Source organism: Scaptodrosophila lebanonensis, unplaced genomic scaffold (genome assembly GCF_003285725.1).
Source record: "Scaptodrosophila lebanonensis strain 11010-0011.00,11010-0021.00 unplaced genomic scaffold, SlebRS2 tig00000129-arrow-arrow-pilon, whole genome shotgun sequence".
NCBI lineage: Eukaryota > Metazoa > Arthropoda > Insecta > Diptera > Drosophilidae > Scaptodrosophila > Scaptodrosophila lebanonensis.
The window spans coordinates 1946586-1964091 of NW_022060583.1; the positions used below are offsets into that span (position 1 = coordinate 1946586).

General features: G+C 37.1%; 2 protein-coding genes across 4 annotated transcripts in view; one reads left to right on the plus strand and one right to left on the minus strand.

The window, feature by feature from the left end:
• Positions 1–17506, minus strand: part of LOC115628961 — a 77058-nt gene that overhangs the window by 36585 nt on the left and 22967 nt on the right. The window lies entirely within an intron of this gene.
• Positions 314–2440, plus strand: LOC115628826 (serine/threonine-protein kinase Doa-like). Of its 3 annotated transcripts, none has more exons than XM_030525058.1 (4): positions 314–629; positions 784–948; positions 999–2059; positions 2122–2440. In XM_030525058.1, the coding sequence occupies exons 1-4, from the start codon at positions 565–567 to the stop codon at positions 2202–2204; spliced, it is 1374 nt and encodes a 457-aa protein (XP_030380918.1). In that variant the 5' UTR covers positions 314–564; the 3' UTR covers positions 2205–2440. The 3 variants fall into 3 exon arrangements, with proteins under 3 accessions (XP_030380918.1, XP_030380920.1, XP_030380919.1); XM_030525059.1 differs by having other exon boundaries at positions 315–629; positions 1002–2059; XM_030525060.1 differs by lacking the exon at positions 784–948.

Below are 17506 nucleotides of genomic sequence, written 5' to 3' on the forward strand. Positions count from 1 at the left end.
AACATATTGTAGGTTTATAGAGAAAAAATGAAGCAATTAGTATTTAATGATCCTATTTCTGTAAATCAGAGAAATCAGAGACGCAGATAAAACAGGCGAAGAAGAAACAAAACAAAATTAAATGAAAGTTGGAGTGCGATCATAAGCTGACTGGCACAAAACTTTAGAAAACTTTAGTGTTCCCAGCCTCAAAAAATGTACAATGTGAACGGAAAAAAGTTTACAACTCAACGAAAATTATCGTTGAAAAGACATTCACATTGAGGAGTAAACCTGTCATTTTTAAGAATCATTCCACACGTTTGTCAATGACTGCACAGTCACATATTTACACGAAACACTAAATAACATTTTTTCTGCTCAAATTAAACTGTTTTCCTTCCCCTATTAAAGGGGTAACACAAGCAAATTGTTAGGCTCCTAATGTGTGCGCAAAACAAAACAGGTGCTTCCTTATGTGCATAAAAGAAGTTGGATAGTAATTACACTTCTAAACCGAAACCTATACTTTTTTTGGGCGTCGTGGTACCGCAGATTTATACGAATACAACGCCAGCTGTTAAGATGCCGCGAGCACGCGGCTATCCTGTTGGAAAAATTAACAAGCGCAAACCAAGAGTTCAGCAGAGGTATGTATATATGTACATATATCACGAGATTTTTAGCCATATTTTTCCGCGATCAAATAAATATTCAAGAGTCAAAAGGCAGTGAAGCAGCATCACTGCCGTAAGCTTTATTTGCGAATTTACATTTTCTTATATTCTTATTTTCTTACACAAGGTCCAATATATACCACACCAGGGCTGCAGCAGTTAGGCGTAGACAAAATAAAAGGGCTACAGGCGCCTTAATAGGCCGCGCCTTCAATGGGCGAGGAAATATTCGCAGACGCCCCAATTGTGTCAATTGTGGTCAACCAGTGATTTCATCTACAAGCCTGTCGCTGTAGGTTGCAAAATACTTATTCACAGTACAGCTACTATTTTATATTCCAGCAGGCTTTGTTCCTCCCATGCACTTCCAGCCATAGAAGATATTTACCGTATTAGAAAAGAAAACCAGTCAAAGAGGTTACCAATTCCAGATAACTATAAAAGTTTCTTAATAAAGCGAAGAATTGGAAACACGGTGAATAATAGATATAATATCGAGTCCACCTTAGGCGTTGGAACTTTCGGGCACGTGGTCAAGGTCTGGGACACAAAGGATAATCAATATAAAGCTCTAAAGATTTTAAAAGATAAGGAAGATGGCCTGGCAGCCGTAATGGAGATTAAAGTGTTGTCCAAATTGGTGGAAAAGGATCCATATCACAATCATTTTTGCATCAAGATGCATGATTCCTTTAAGATAAAAGGACATGTTGGCATAGTTCTTGATATGCTTGGAGTCAGCATTTTTCAGTTCTTGTGCGAAAACAAATTCCACCCTTTTCCCATAGACCAAATTCGTCACATAGCCTATCAATTATGCTTCGCTGTTAAGTTTTTGCACAACAACCGTCTGACGCACACAGATCTCAAGCCAGAAAATATATTATTCGTGAATTCGGACTATTTATCCTACTATGAACCGGCGGTGAATCGTGATGTGCACTTTGTCAAGAAAACGGACGTACGTCTGATTGACTTTGGCTCGGCGACCTTTAATTACGAGTATCACAGCCCTATAGTCTCGACACGTCACTACCGCGCTCCTGAGGTTATTTTAAAGAACGGCTGGTCCCATCCGTGTGATATCTGGTCCATTGGTTGCATACTGTTCGAACTCTATACGGGCAAACCTCTTTTTCAGGCCCGCGAGAATAAACAACATCTGGCCATGATGGAACGCGTACTTGGCGAAATTCCTAAGCTCATGAAACGAAGAAGCAAAACTACCTACTTTAGAAATGGTCAACTCGACTGGGATGAGTGTTCTTACGCTGCACAACAAGTGTATGAATACTATAAACCCCTGTCCAACTACAAGAAAATGAGAACAGATGATCACAATGAACTCTTCGACTTGATCAAACAGATGTTAGAGTACCGACCGAGAACACGTATTAAGATAGGTAAATTCTTGGCCCATAAGTAAGTTGTGATGCGCAATTGTTTTAATTTATATCTCGCACAGATGCAGTACTTCAGCACCCATTCTTTGACCGTCTGCCAGCACATCAGCGTGCCCCTGAATTGGAGGATACACTAAAATATTAAAATGATTCGGCTTTTTGTAGAAATGCAAGAAACACTTTAATCCACACAACACATACATAGTTAAACGAAAAACAAAATGGTTTCAAATGGACCGGAATAAAAATTTGGAACAACCGTGAATTGAGAGGACCAACTACCTCTCCTGCTGATACACTAATTAAAAAAGTAGGAAACTACAGTTCCTTAGACTTAGACAGACAATATAACGAAGATAATAAAGTTAGAATAAAAAAAGATGAGCTTTATCCTTCCTATAGATAAATTAGCTGCTCCGCCTTATTGCAGGACAGATGGATATACTTTTGTTGTTTGTTTTAAAGCAATAGCTTTACCTAAACAATTGAATGAGGGTCTTTAATTGCCCATTTGTCTTTTTAATGATGTTAATTTGTTTAAGCTATACCTAATACCAAAGGGCAAGGGAAAAGTATATGCGCTGCAGTCAACAAATTTCTTAAAAGGGTTCAAATGTGCTTTTTTTTTTTAACTATACGCGCTGCACAAACCGGCCTACTTCTTGTACATGGTTAAGGTTCATTCCGTTTCCAGCGGTAGTATAGTAATTACAGTTAGACAAGAGAAGCGAATTGAGTTAACATTTCTGCGATCTTTAAAGGCATTTCGGAAGTATTTCACATTAAAAGATTGGCACATGTACCTCTTCATTTAATCAAATCAGTATTTAAAACTAAAATTCTGGAAAATAATACAATTTGTGTGACACAAAGCAAAGAGATTACTTTTACGAGTATTTTGCATTTTTGATTTATTTAAAGACTCATTTATATTCTTTACTATTGCTTTTGTTCATTTTTTCTCTTCTCTATTCTTAATCGATTTTTGAGTCGGATTTAATTTTATTTGTCGAGTTTATTATTCGGAAAAATGACAAAATTTAAAATAATTTCAGTGCATACTCTTATAATATTGAAGCATTTATGTGAGTGTTGAGCGCCTGAGCGCACACATCAGAATCAATTAAAACGCTCAACAGAAAACTTAAAATTGTTTGCCTAGTTGGTCGCTCCACTTTGTTTGGACACTTCCTTCCTCTTCTGTGTCTGATTGTTGACAAAATTTCATTGTTCATGAATTGAATTACGCATTTTACATAGCGAAGTGAGCTGGCATCATTGTATGTGTGTGTGTGTGTGTGTGTGTGTGTGTGCGTGAATACATTGACTCCGCCATTTTTGTCAGAGGAACTTCAAACGAAGCGTTCCCATCGCGGTCTTAAACAGTCGCCCACACTAAAGCCGCCACAGCAATCCCAGCCCAACCCCTACAAACGCCTTCGCCAGTGCTTTACCTCTCGCTTGAAGTGCTTTGAGCTTAATTGAAATTTCGGCGGGGCTGTTGTCGTTACTGCTTCTACTTGGTAACAGAGCCCATGCAACTAAAATGTTATACGTAGTACACACAGCTCAGTGATGAAATTTGAAAAGTTGACGACCGCAAACAAACTGAGAAATGCTGGCCAAAATAAGGTGTCACACTTGGGCAAACAGTGCGTTGGGCCCACAAGCGCACACAAAAGTTGAAAAGTTATTTTAATGGCGGTTTTTGGTCGGCAAATTGACCGGCGTCTGGCGGCCAACTTGTCACTCAACTGCGCATGCAAATGAGTTACAGATGGACGAGCCAAAGGCACACTCGCACCCGACCCCACACATTACGATTCCACCCACCCATCACATTACATACAAATTAAGGATCGAAAAGCAGACGGAAAAGCAGTTATCGTCGAACCAAATATTGGACACCGTTGCCAACGAACGAAATCTTATGGTATGCAGAAAAATGTAGAATCGGGGAAGATGGTTAGAAAGATAGAAAAATCAGTGTTTCATCTAACGAAACAAAATACAAGTATATTCAAACTATTTTTTACAATGATGGATATTATTTATTTAGTAATCCCAAACATTTTGCAACCGTTTTGTGCTTGTTTTTAGAAACCCCGCGCTCTCATTTTAAACTCAACACAACTTCTGCAGTTAAAATTAATCCCACAAATCAAAGAAGAATGTGCACTTATTAAATTATTATATACTTGTATACACTAGCGTTTTCGGCTTCCGTTGCTGCGCCACTGAATTGTAGTGCTTTTTAAGCCTTCCACACCTCACATCTTTCCCAATACGTCCTTCTCTCTTTATGGCTTCGATTACGTCCTTGATTGAGTACCCACCCTGTCGTCCACCTTTCGTCGCCTATACAAAGGATGTCCATCGCCCCCTCTTGGTGTTTCTTGATCGGATGCGCTTTCGCGCATTTACCGAAGCCTCGGCTTCCGTTCTTGTTTCGTTTTGATGGCTCTAGATGTGGATGCCCTTTCGTAAAATCGTGCCACCGTTATTCGCGTTCATCGGCATTTTCAGCTGCATTTTTTTGAATTCGATTTTATAATTTTATTTAGTTACGTGTGAAACATTGAGAAACAGAGTAAAAAGTGACTGTCCAACTTATTAAAATTAGCAGAAAGAGGCCAGAAAACGATGGTTGATTGCATTGACGAATCGCCACAAAACTTCACAGGTTTACCCGGGACTATTTTGAATATTGCCACAAAATTTTATCAACATATTTCCATTTGTATATATATATATAGATTTATATTGTTGACAGTTAATGGGAACGCTAATCTTGGATTAAGAATTGTCAACATCTCATAGTTTTCTGCATGGTGCATACTACACAACTATATTTTAATAACATTGTAAATATTTTCATGCTCTTTCAAAGGGTAATCGCATTTTTCTTTCATCTCAACACCTTTCCAAGCGCTAAAAAAAAATTGGGTGCAGCTTAAGTTATGCCTCAGACCTTATTAAAAATCATTTCATATGTAAAATAAATTTTACACTTGTGATTAATTGTTGCCTAAACATGGCGTGGGATTATGGCAATTAAATTAAATTTCGTTGTAGATCCAAATCTGACACTAAATTACAGCACGCGGCTTTCTGACTAATCCCCATTGTACTATAGCGAAATAGGAAAGCAGCTGACACTCTGGTCGCCAAAATGACGTTTTTTCTCCCGGCGGAGGCAAAACAAAGCTCTGCACACACAGCCACACATGCCAACACTCATGTAAGTACCTGTATAGTACTTGGGTGGGGATTGTTCGTCAACAGAATGCCAGCTTTGGTCAGGGCTTGGCCCGTTGATTGCTTCACACCTGCAATCCACTTCAGCCGTTTACGAGCTACGAGGAGAAAGTAAAAAAATCTGAGCAATCTGGCTGCAGAAACTATTTTGCTGATCTGGTTCACATTGCAACGAATTTAAAAAATATTAACGTACCATTCGGTAGTTCATATGTATATAGTAACTGAGGTAATTTATTTGGTAATACAAGTAAGTTCAAATGTAAAAACTATTGCATTGCGGTGTTTTCAAAACTTGAAAAAATATGCATGAGTTTAGAAAAATATATTTGAAAAATGCAAGCAAAATTTTAAAATTGTGTGTTTACTTCTACAAATAATAAATTATATTAAGATATTATTTAAGATTTCGATTTTTAACAATTTTAACAATTTATGCGACTCGAAAAGAAACACTGCTAAAATAGACTAAATATTCAGATCGAAATCATCTCAATTTAGAATTAGTTCTTAAATAGAGACAAATAAAATGCTACTACGCATTATCTTTTGAGTTAATTTAAATTTATTTTTGTTGCAGCGGAATCGGCCTACAGATAAGGCTATAATACGACAGATTGATATTTATTAGATATGAGACCACTCCTATAGAATTTTAAAACTGCAAGTAATTATGAAAATCATGCTTTATGCGATGATGGTTGCGCCGTAAAACCGAGTCATACTCAGGAAACGAACTCATATGGGATTCCTTTTAGCTCGTTGAGCTATGCCAGGCCCCATTACCTATTATTGAGCTTCCATTCATAGTTCTTTAGCTATATTCAATATTTTCGAGAATTGAATTAAATGTAGCATTCAGTTTACACAACCTAGAGATGTTGTTCGAGAAATTGTATAATACTCGTAAACTATGCACTCCTGCAATTCCAGGGTGCGGTAATTGCAGCTGTCTATACAATTTGAAGCTTTGGGTGTGAACGTACAAGCAGACAGTGCTGACTACTTCCTTTGTTGGACAGCAGTATACGCAGACAGGTCAATAAACTGGACGCAGGAAATATCTGGCCACCAAGCCTTAACGACAGTGATGATGATGTTGTTATTGTTGTTGTTTGGGAGCACAAACTGCCAGGCCACTACTGTAGGCCTTCATTCCTGCCGTAGATGTAGTCTGCAATTTGTGCATAATAATCATTTGGTCATACATATAATGCAGGCCAATTTCGAGTTCGTTGCAACTTTTCCCAAGAACAACGAATGCAGCAACATCAAGAGCAGCAACATAAAAACTTTTTGCCAGCAATGATGTCAAGTGGGGCTGCTTGCCAACCGGCAGACTTGGCTGAGCTTATTAAAGAGCATGAAATTTCAGCAAATTGCATGCCCATACGTACATACCATACATATGTATGTACATAGTTGCCGACCATTATTAAGCACCCGTTGAGACAAAGTAAGGGCGGATGGAGTGGGGCGTGGCTGGAAGGAAGCGTGTAAAGAGCGTTAAACATTTAACGCCGACAAATGAATACAAAAACAAAAACGGCAGCGCCTGAAATTTAAATAGCTAAATAGCATACAACAACAACACCAGCAGCAACGAGCCAATTGCCAGAGGGCTGCCTGACCCCAATTTGGTAACGTTGTTGTGCCTGCGCCTAAAAATATGCGCATGTTTTTCACCTACATTTTTTGTGTGTGTTTTTTTTTTTGGCCAGCCTCTTTATGCGTCGTATTTTTAATTAGCGCCTGGCTCGGGCGCTGGGCGCTTTGCGTGTGCATCGAGTGAAGAGTATGCCTCATAGTAATGGGATCTGTTGTTGTTGCTGCTGGCGAGGGGCGTGAATGCGAAGCCTGCATTTAAATTGCGCGTGCAAAGGCAGCAGCTCCTTTTTTGTTGCATACTTTTCAGCGCCCTCTAACGCGCAAAACTCAGACACACACACATACACGTATGCAGATGTCACCGAGATTTTTGCAATGCACAGTAGGTATTACTGTTATTATATTTATTTATGTGGCATCATAAAGCTTGGCAGACAAGAGAATAGAGGCAGACAGACAAGCAGACAGGCTGAGAGGCGAGCGGTGAAAAAAAATGGGGGGTGGGGGATACAACCCGTACTGCCTTCTTGACGTCTATTAAATAAATTACACAAAACACTTTGAGAGTTTATGAGGCGTATTAAACAAAAGCCTAAACCAGGCCGAGCAACCTTTTCGAAATTGCAGGCAAACGAATTGTTGGCATGGCAAAGAATACGACTGACTACAAGTATATATACTACTAGTACAACAACAACAAGAGCTACAAAAACAAATGGAAATGGTAGCGTGAAAATGCCTAACGAGCCAAAGCCAAAAGGCCGCCCGCACTTTAATTCTCAGCTCAGCAGTTTAAGAGCGGACGACAACAACAACAACTAGGAGTGGAGCTGGAACAGCTACAACGGCTAATGTCCTAGGTAACTAACCTACTTGTAATGCCATTGTTAATGAAATACTGATGAGTTCGCGAAAAAAACATAGCTAAATATAATCTATAGTTGTACGAAGTGTCTCTCCTCTTTGGCTGCTATTTAATTTCACAGACCATTATTGGATTTTACATATTTCGCTGTCTTTAAAGCAAAACGAACCCCGAATCGGACATAGCAAAATAAATTGAATCAATAATGTACAGCTGAGCTTAAAATAATAGAAGTGGTAGTCATCACTAAGTTTGATCGCCGGTATCTTTCAGATTTATTGTATTTGCAATTATTTTCTTCTACCCATGAGATCTACTACAATAGCACAAAAAATGTCCTATTACACTTTTTGTTGTTGTTATTTAACTGTTTCATTTTTTCAAATCGACATAATTGCTCAGAAAAGGTTGACAAAGGTAAATATTACTACTATTTAACTAAGCTTATTAACCTGATTTAAATATCAGGATTTTTTCTGCTATTGGTGGAGACAAACACTGAACTTCTCCACGGAGTGCATTCATTCAATAGTGGACAAAAAAGTTCAAAATATAATTAGTTGTTCCCTCATAACCACGACGACATTTTTTAACTAACTACCAGCACTAATACTATTCTGAACGCAGCTGCATATATTTGTGCATTTTATATGCATCCGTAATAAACTAGTACGAGCATATCCATTGATGCTTTGTAAACAGGGCATTAAAAGCGATATATTTAAACGGAAAATATATTTTATTTTATTTTTATTTTCATCCTCTTACAATTCGACCGCTTAGTAGTCTTTCAAAATTGCTTATTATAATAAATATGCATTCGCACTTGCCTATTAAAATTTAGTAATCTTTGTTGTCCTCGCTGTACTTTCTTTTATTCTACAAAGATAAAAATAAACTAAACTGATGACAAAAGAAACCAAAGCAACCATTGTTGATTGTTGATGTGATTTCTAAGTTCTTTGAAAGTTTCTGGCGTCATAATGGTTGTTTATTTATTAATGTCCTGTAAGTGGCGACAAATTGTATTCATTTGCAATACCATTTGCTTCGCCACTATTGAGGCCTAATCCAGATGTTCTTCCAATGGTTTTAAATAACTTTTGAATCAAATATGAATTAATATTAAATTAAAATGTCATAAAAATTACAAACAAAATAACAAACGCCAATAGTTGTGAGTACGATTCGTCAAAATAATTGTGTCGCCAAGTGTACATTTGTAACGATTCAAAAACATTTCCAATCGCGTTTTGTGTAACTGTTTAGAATATTCAATATACATATGTATATTGCATGACATACCTATCGAATAACATATGTATGTATATACTTAAGTATAGCATAGTTATAAAGCAATCTGGTACGTATTTATTGGTGCCTTTGGATCATCTGTCATCTATCTGATTAATTTCCAGTATTTTAGAAAGGAGAATAATTCCTTTTTTGGTTTCTTTCCTTGGTTTGTTTCTTTTGGCGCTCATATGAAAATTAAAAATTACAGATCAAATGGCAATCAACAATTGCCATGAAAGTTATAATGAAAAGTTTACAAAATTCTTCAAAATTTGTTCAAGCTCTAAATTAACATTTTTACAAAATTGTATTGTTTCTCTAAGTAAAAGGAACCTGTTTACTGCTACTGATATGTTCAAGTTTATATTGTGCATTTTGTTGAACTTGTTAGAGACAAAAGGAAACTTTGTTAATTATAATAAAATAATATATAATATAATTACTATCCCAGCCATCCGCCTGCATTTAAAAGGCTTTGGGGTGTGCTTTTCAAAGTAGGAAGTCAGCCAAAGTTGGACAGCGTTCAAATGTGTCAATTTGTGTTTGGACTTTTATTAGAATTTCAAAAAGTTGTAACACAAAGTTCACTTTAAATTCCTAATCTTGCCTCTCCCTCAAATACGATGTGTGTCGGTGGATAGGTGGGTAAGTGGGTAGGTGGGTGTATGTGGATGGTTGACGTTCATGCAGGCGAGGTTCTATTCAAGTTATATGCATGTACACGCAATCCCCCAATTACGGTCCAAATATATACACAGAAAGTTATCGTGAGCCAAAAATCTGGAGAAATGAGAACAAAGGCAAAGTGCAAACTAATGCCAGCTGTAGGCGTGACTGGAACATGCAATTAAATGGTGTTTTCATATATGCCATAAAATAGTTGGTGCTTGCGCGGGAGTTTTATGGGGTTGTATTTATAGCACTGCTTCCTGACTTCATTTTAAAACAATGCACAAGCTGTTGTTGTTCTTAATTTAGTTGTACGTGTTATTTTAGCTTAATGCTTGCAATGCAAAAATAAAACGCCCAGGGCGTCCCGTGGCGTTTTGCTTTAAACTCAAAACATTCATTCAATTTATAAAACTGTAGTTGGTCCGAGCAGGTGAACGATGATGATGATCAGGACACATAAACAATGCATTATTTGAAGTTGAAAGTTAATTAAATTTTTTTCGAAGGTGCAAGTCATAGTCGCTGTGAAAATGAATGGAAAAAGTAATCATGAAAATGCTGCTGTCGATAGTGCTACGGAATGTAGGAATCCTGTCACTGTTGGATGCCCTTTTTATCAAAATGTTTGATTTAGCGCCAGAAAGTATGCAATAATTTTGTGCGTCCTTTTGTGAATTGCAATAATTCGAATTAAAAGCAAATAAACGAAATCAAAAGTCAGCGCAAACAAAGCGAATGAAACAACAAGTTTCGAGTAGATGAGATGGAAAACCGTTTGCAAAAATTATATCGTTGAAAAAGAAGACCCTTTCCAAAGTCGAAGATAACATGCTCTTTTAAAACATATAGTAATTTGTTAGAGCTTTATACTGTCTAACCCATTTCGATGGCGAACTTAGGCCTAGAAGTTTCATGCTGTAGTTGTACTAATGTTTATTTACAAAAATTTTAGTTCATTTACTAGCAATAAAAGTAATTTGATGACCTAGGCTCGATTTCAATAAATGCACGATTGATTTAACCTTGCATTTGCGCCTAAGACTATCATTTTCCATTTCTTAGTAGATCCATTAATGACTGATTTGCGGTTCTTTATTTTTCTTATACTTGTAGGTATTGCGTTGTTTTCTTAATGGTTCTTGCACATGAACTTTGTTGCTTTAAAATAAAGACCTATTAGTTTTAAGATATTCCTCTCTTTTATAAAAATGTTAAAAAATTATAAATTATGTTTTTTGGCCAATTTTCATTACGTGTTCATTAAAGTTTATTTTTTTCAACAACTTCATAAGTTAGTAATATTAGCATAGGTTTTCGAAAAACTAAATGTATATTACTTTAAGTGAATTCTAGAGTGCCCATTAGGGACTATTAGAGTAAGAACCAATATGTATATATTAACTAGGGTTTATTATAGTATTATAAGCAGATATATTTAACTAGCATAAATAAATAAAAAATAAATAAATAAAATAAAGACCTGCTTTTTTCAACACATTTTGTCACGTAACGAACATCAGCCAATATTTATAGTACACCTTGGAGAAGGGCATTAAAATATATAGAATTCAGTGTGATGTCTTCATTTTCTATCAAAGGGCCAAATTTGGACAGAGCTGTTGCCGTTTGTTGATTGTTTGCTTAGGAATCCTACTGTCCTGGGGCAGCGACAATAACCCAGTTACTGGGAATGCTTGCAGCCCTTTGCAGACCATAATAAATTATGCTAGCGGGTCCTGGCAAAAAAACAACAACAACAACAACAAAATCAGCAACCGAAAAAGCGAAGCATGAAAAGAAAAAAAAAATGAGACGCTTCGATGGGGTAACAGCAACTGGAAATTGAAGTACCACTTGCCAACTAAAAAACGCCATCAACAAGAGCAGCAGAAGCAGCAGCATCAGTACTAACAGCAACAGCAACAACAACAGCAACAAAAGCTGTAAAAAGGCACATGAAATTGGATTTGTACAACACATGACAAGGCAGAAAAAAAGAAGAAAAGAAGTGAAGTGAAGCGGGCGAAATGAATGGTCAGGCAAGATGAATGAAATGAAATGAATGAATATGAAGAGCTATGTCTCTGGTTTGGACTCAAGTTGGGGCCCGACTTGGGCATCGGCTCTGGGTCGAGGTTGGCATGGACACGCACTTGAAAATGGAAAAGCGCACAGGACCCGGGCGGTCTCATAAATGTTTTAGCAGCCATAGCCAACATACACACACGCCGTGTAGCTATGACTAAGAGACTCAGGCAGAATGTGAGTTGCAACTTAAATGTGTTCATATTTGTTTGCCTCAAATGAAGGAACATGTTTGTTTGGATATGGCTGTGTTCGCCAGTCTTTTGTGCGCGCCCCTTTATTTGTTTGTTTTTTACATTTGCAGCAACAACATCGTCGCTTTTTAGTTATTTTTCATTCATGCTGTCTTCTGGTGTTGCTGTTGCTGTAGTTGTTGTTGTTGTTGTTGTTGGGCAGCCACTTGCGGCATGTTGATCTAGCTGTTAAGGCGTTTGTAATGACAGGGATAAAGTTTTATGACAACAATCCAGCCAGCACACCGGCACAACAACACCAAAAGTAATCAAAAAGCGCCGAAAATGGGCCAACCATACTAACACCCACACCAACACACACGCACCAACACACATTTATACACATGAACACACCCACTTGACATGACTAAGGCAAGGACTAAGCACTAAGAGTCAAGTGCCAAGTGAAGCATATGTGTGTCTCAATTTTGGCATTTTTTTTGTTTGGTTTTTCTTTTTTTTTTGGTCAGGTAACGCGCAGGTAACGCTCTGGTATCCAAGCCATATAAGAGTAGGCTCTCATAGAGTCGGTCGACTGCTAGCTGTGCGCAGTACACGTACACATCTACTGCACCAGTAGTTAACTGCCGCGACTACTGCGAATACCTGCATTTTTCATTCAGGTCCCCCCCTTTGCGTTGCTCGCGATGCTTCAGTTTGAAAAGTTATTCATGTTGATGCTGATATTGATGTGGATGATGTAGATGCAGATGCCGATGTGGATGTGAATGTGATTGATATGAGTGCTTGCAGAGACAAAGCAATAATAACAGCAACAGCAATAATAGTCGTTCTGGCCGTGCCCTCGCATTTGTCAAGCTTAGAGTTGTCAGCGAGGCTTCTTGAAAACAAGCAGGAAGACCGGCAGGCATGTGAATTTGACAATTTCTCTCCCTATCTCTCTCTCTCTGTCCTTCCTCCTGTATATCAAGTTTCATCCAACTGTGAACCACTTGACGACTTTTGCCGCATCCATAAATAATGTGCCATCATCCACTTCTGTACAGTGCAGGTAAGTTATAAAGAACTATTTGAATTCTGCAGCATTTGATTTAAAGAATCAAGAAGACAGTCTAGTCTTAGTTACCGAATGGTATTCAAGAAAAAGTTATACACGCAATTGGAAGGTACTTCTCCAAAGGGCTCTTAAGGCGTTTCAAAACCGTATGAAGCTCTAGCAAATATTTGATAAATAAAATGTGACCATTTAATGTGATATGCTTCGAAATTGATTTTTCAACAGAAATTATCTACATTCTGCTTAAGAGACTAATTTCAAATTCAACAAGATAAAGAGAAGGCAACACCCGATCTTTTAGATTAAGCTATTAATGTCGCTTTAAACTTAAAAAACTTAGAAAACAGTAGTGTTATGGCAATTCTTCGCGTCTTCAATAAAACTTTTCAAGCAAATTGAATATTGAATTAGGCCTTAAATCAGAACAGAATTTTAAATTATGGCTCAAACTTTATTCCCTAGACAATATATTAAAAAAAGTATTCCCAGAAATCGTGGAACCTTTTAAATATTAAATTAAGTTTTAAATTGCAGCTTTTCTCAAATATTTAGCAAACTTTAAATGTGAAATAAAAGTGAAGTCTAAGTACTTAATGATATTTGAATTGGGTACAATTTTATATTAGCGCTATAGCCACTGTATGTCCAATCTGCATGAGATGCACACACAAACTATATATTTACATTTATATCTGTACACTTGTGTTTGACGGTGGCATCTCATTACACTAAGCTGCGCAAAGAAAGCAGAAAAGTTTATTAAAGATTGCCTTCACTTGCCTTGGGTAGAAATGTTGAACATATTCTTTTTTTCGGAAACATGCTGCCACATACATATGCATGTAAGTGAGTAGGCATACGAGTATATATACTATACATATACTATATATAGGTTTATATTTATTGCTCGTATGTATGAGTGCCACGTCATCATTGTCGTCGTTTCCAATTAACCAAACCCCGAATTGGCGCTTATTGGCGACTTTAATTGATAAAAATAAGCCCATGGACGCATCGACTTTTGCGCTTTTCTCAGGACAAAAAAAAAATGAATAAATACCAGAAACGGAACGTTGCACACAATTGAGCGTCTAATTGCAATTAGGTGGAAACGATGGCCCACGCATGTCTCGCGTGTGCGTATGCGTGTGTCTGTGTCTGTGTGTGTGTGTGTGTGGGCGCAACTTTGCAGGGCTTCCGTTATATAATTACAACTACGCACTGTGCCCATCCAGATGCCGCTTATTAGCAAGAACGGATCAAGCAACAGGCAGCGGGCAACATTAACAGCTGCTGACCCCCTTCTCAGCTCCAGCTGTGACTGCTTAACATTCTGCAGGATCTCACAGATAACCCCAACAGTTTCTCGAAATAAGTATATTTCCAAAGAAATTGCATTTCTTTTCGTTATGAATAAACAAATGTAGCAATAGTGTACAGATTTTTCTTCGAATTTCATTTCTCTACCGCCATAGGGCTGAGCCGTGCGTTGAATATATAAAATAGTTAATCTTTCCAACAGTGTCAGCGAAAAGTTTCTGACACAGAAATTTATTATGTGTCACAAATGTTCATCCAACTTTAACCCACAACAGCGGCCACTGCCTTTTTAAATGTAGTTTATATTGAAATAAAATACGTATTTTTTCATACTCATCACAAAAATCTGAAGGCTTTTGAGGCTTTCTATATTTCAACTAGTTTGTTTAATGTAAAATGTTTCAAGAAAATAATGAAAAAGAAAATTCTGTATTCCAGCAACAAACTTCATCGAAAGGACCAAATGAGTAGGGACAAACATTAATAACATACACAAACAATTTGAATATTCTCTCATTAATTAACTTATTAAGCTGAGAACTTGAGCTTATGACCAAGCTAACTTATTATCTTGAGCTTTTTATATTTGTTACTTACAAATTAAAATAATCGTAACATAAAAAGCTAAGAGAAAAAAAACACGAACACACAAAATATTGGCAACAGTAAGGAATTGGAAAATAGAATACACAAGTGTGAAAGCAATATGAAAAAACTGGTATTTTTGAAAATGGAAATGTGTACCTAAAACTATAAACTATTGTCATTGTTGCTATAAATTTGAAGAAATAATTGGAACAATCAGCAAAAAGGACAATCTGCTTAAATGCTTAAATATAAAGAGTAACGAAATAATTAATTTAAAGGCTAGCAAGCCATTTTATTTATCCTATATAGAAATCAGGACATCATTGTTGCTTCTTTTATTTTAAGAAGCAGCTCACTAAATATAAATAAAAAAAACACAGCCAATTTGTCTTTTTATATTAATATTAAGAACAGCATTCAACAGTTTTTGAAATTTAAATTCCATTTTTATTTTAAAATTATATATAATAAATAATTTTGTATGTACTTTGTTTCGGTCAACTAAACTGGCTTATGAAAAAGTATGTTCCATTCTGAAATAATATTGTGAGTTTAAGTCTCAGCCTAAAAAATAACTTCCTTTTTATTGATTTCAATTAGCCCTAAGTTACTTTATTCAATAGATTTCAATTTTTTCCCTATGATCTTTTGGCATTAGCATTTAGCACTTTTTTACAATTTGGTTATTGTTCACAATAAAATAAACAAATATCATAGCGGTGACTTTTTTGGTATATTTTTCTAAAATGACAAGTTTTTACACTGCCAACAAATATGTACTTTTATAATTTTTTTGTCATTTCAAATAGCCAATTGGTTTCTTAACCTGATTCTGATTTCCATATGGGGTAGAGAGCAGTTTTGAATACAGCCATTATGCTTATTATTTATCCTTCGGATATCAACATAGAGGTGCGTTTATGCGGAACAGAAACTGTGATTTCAACTTTGTGGAGACTCCGGGTAAACGGAACCCGATTTTAAATCAAAACTGGATTTTCAACATATTTTAAGTTTGTAATATGATTTATTTGTAAAAACGGCTTTTATCGAAGCACAATAATTTGTTGGACAGGACATTTTGTTTGTTTTTTTTTTTTCAAACATGAATTAAATATGTAAAAGTTTATTCTTAGAAAGGTTCAATAACAACAGGCAGACCGGCTTCATCTTTAAGGCATTGATACAATAAGTTGGGCTAATGAATGATTCAAATTTCGAGTGTTCGACACTGGTCGGCCGGACAAGTCGTCGAAAGAGGCGTTTGGGCACGAGGCGAGCAGGAGGAGCAGACAAGGCACAAGTTTGTCCAACAGCAACATACAACGCCCGGCAACAACAGACAAAATTCAATTGCTGCTCGTTAGGGGCGCACAAGCGGTAACATTTGTGGGTGCCTTTATATCCACTCTGCCCCCTTCCCGCCCTTCCCACACCACTGCCACAATGATTCTCGCTCGCCATTACAGCCTAAAGCAGTCAAGTGCGGAAACGGAAATGTGTCAGAGTGTTATGAACGGCAAACTGTTGTTTTTGTTGTTGCTTCTGCTGCTGGCTACTGACTGCTGCCTTTATAGCTCGGCACGTGTGTAGCCCCGATAAATTCGACAAATGCGTGCTATGAACTTTTGCTCTCACACAGCCGACAGCCGACAGCAAATTGGCTTAGAGTTTGGTCAAGCAAATCAAGGCGCAATTCAATGGTGCGTTTTATAAAACACGCTGTTTACAGCAAGCTCATTGACCCCGCAAGCGAGCGTGTGTGTGTGTGTGTGTGTGTGTGCATGATTGTCTGTGTATGTGTGTTGGTAAAGAATGCAAATAAAAAGCGTTGACAACTGCCAACTAGCGTCAGCTGCAAAATGCAATAAAGACAACATGTGCGAACTTAAAACAGTTCTCGGCTCCGGCTCCTGAGACTATTGACGTCTCACACACACACACACGCACACACACACAGATGATGCGATACAGCGACTAGTGTTGATTACAATACAGAATGTCGCGCTTCTAGTTCACTTGGCTATCAGTTGTCATGTGGTTTTCACGCTGCGCTCACAAAGGGACACATCTACAGGCACACTTATTTCTACATACGCGTACGAGTACGTTAAGAACCACTCAAAGAAATCAAGAGATTAATTCCATGAAAAGTAACGATATTTCTCAGAATTCGTATTCGAAATATAACCTTACGTGGCCAACGTTTAAATCAGTTGACGACAGAAGCCTACCATTTTGAAAGATGTTGCCTTTAATAAAGTCTTTTGCAAAATTTAACTCAAAACACAGCTTTTTTTACCCATTTTTGTGTTGCCAATGACATCATTGCAACCTAGCCGTGCTGGTCACTACATACAAGTACATATGTATGTGCTCATATGTATGTAGCGAAGTATATAAATATCCACTGTGTACGAGCACTTGATGGCAAAGCCCACTACAGTAACTTATTCCTTCATGTCTATCAGCAATTTTGTTCATTTAAAAAGAATTTTGATTTT

Coding starts and splice junctions, on each gene's coding strand:
- LOC115628826 (XM_030525058.1), top strand. CDS start 565: ATGCCGCGAGCACGCGGCTATCCTGTTGGAAAAATTAACAAGCGCAAA. Junction 630..783: donor AAACCAAGAGTTCAGCAGAG/GTATGTATATAT, acceptor TTCTTACACAAG/GTCCAATATATACCACACCA. Junction 2,060..2,121: donor GAGAACACGTATTAAGATAG/GTAAATTCTTGG, acceptor TATCTCGCACAG/ATGCAGTACTTCAGCACCCA.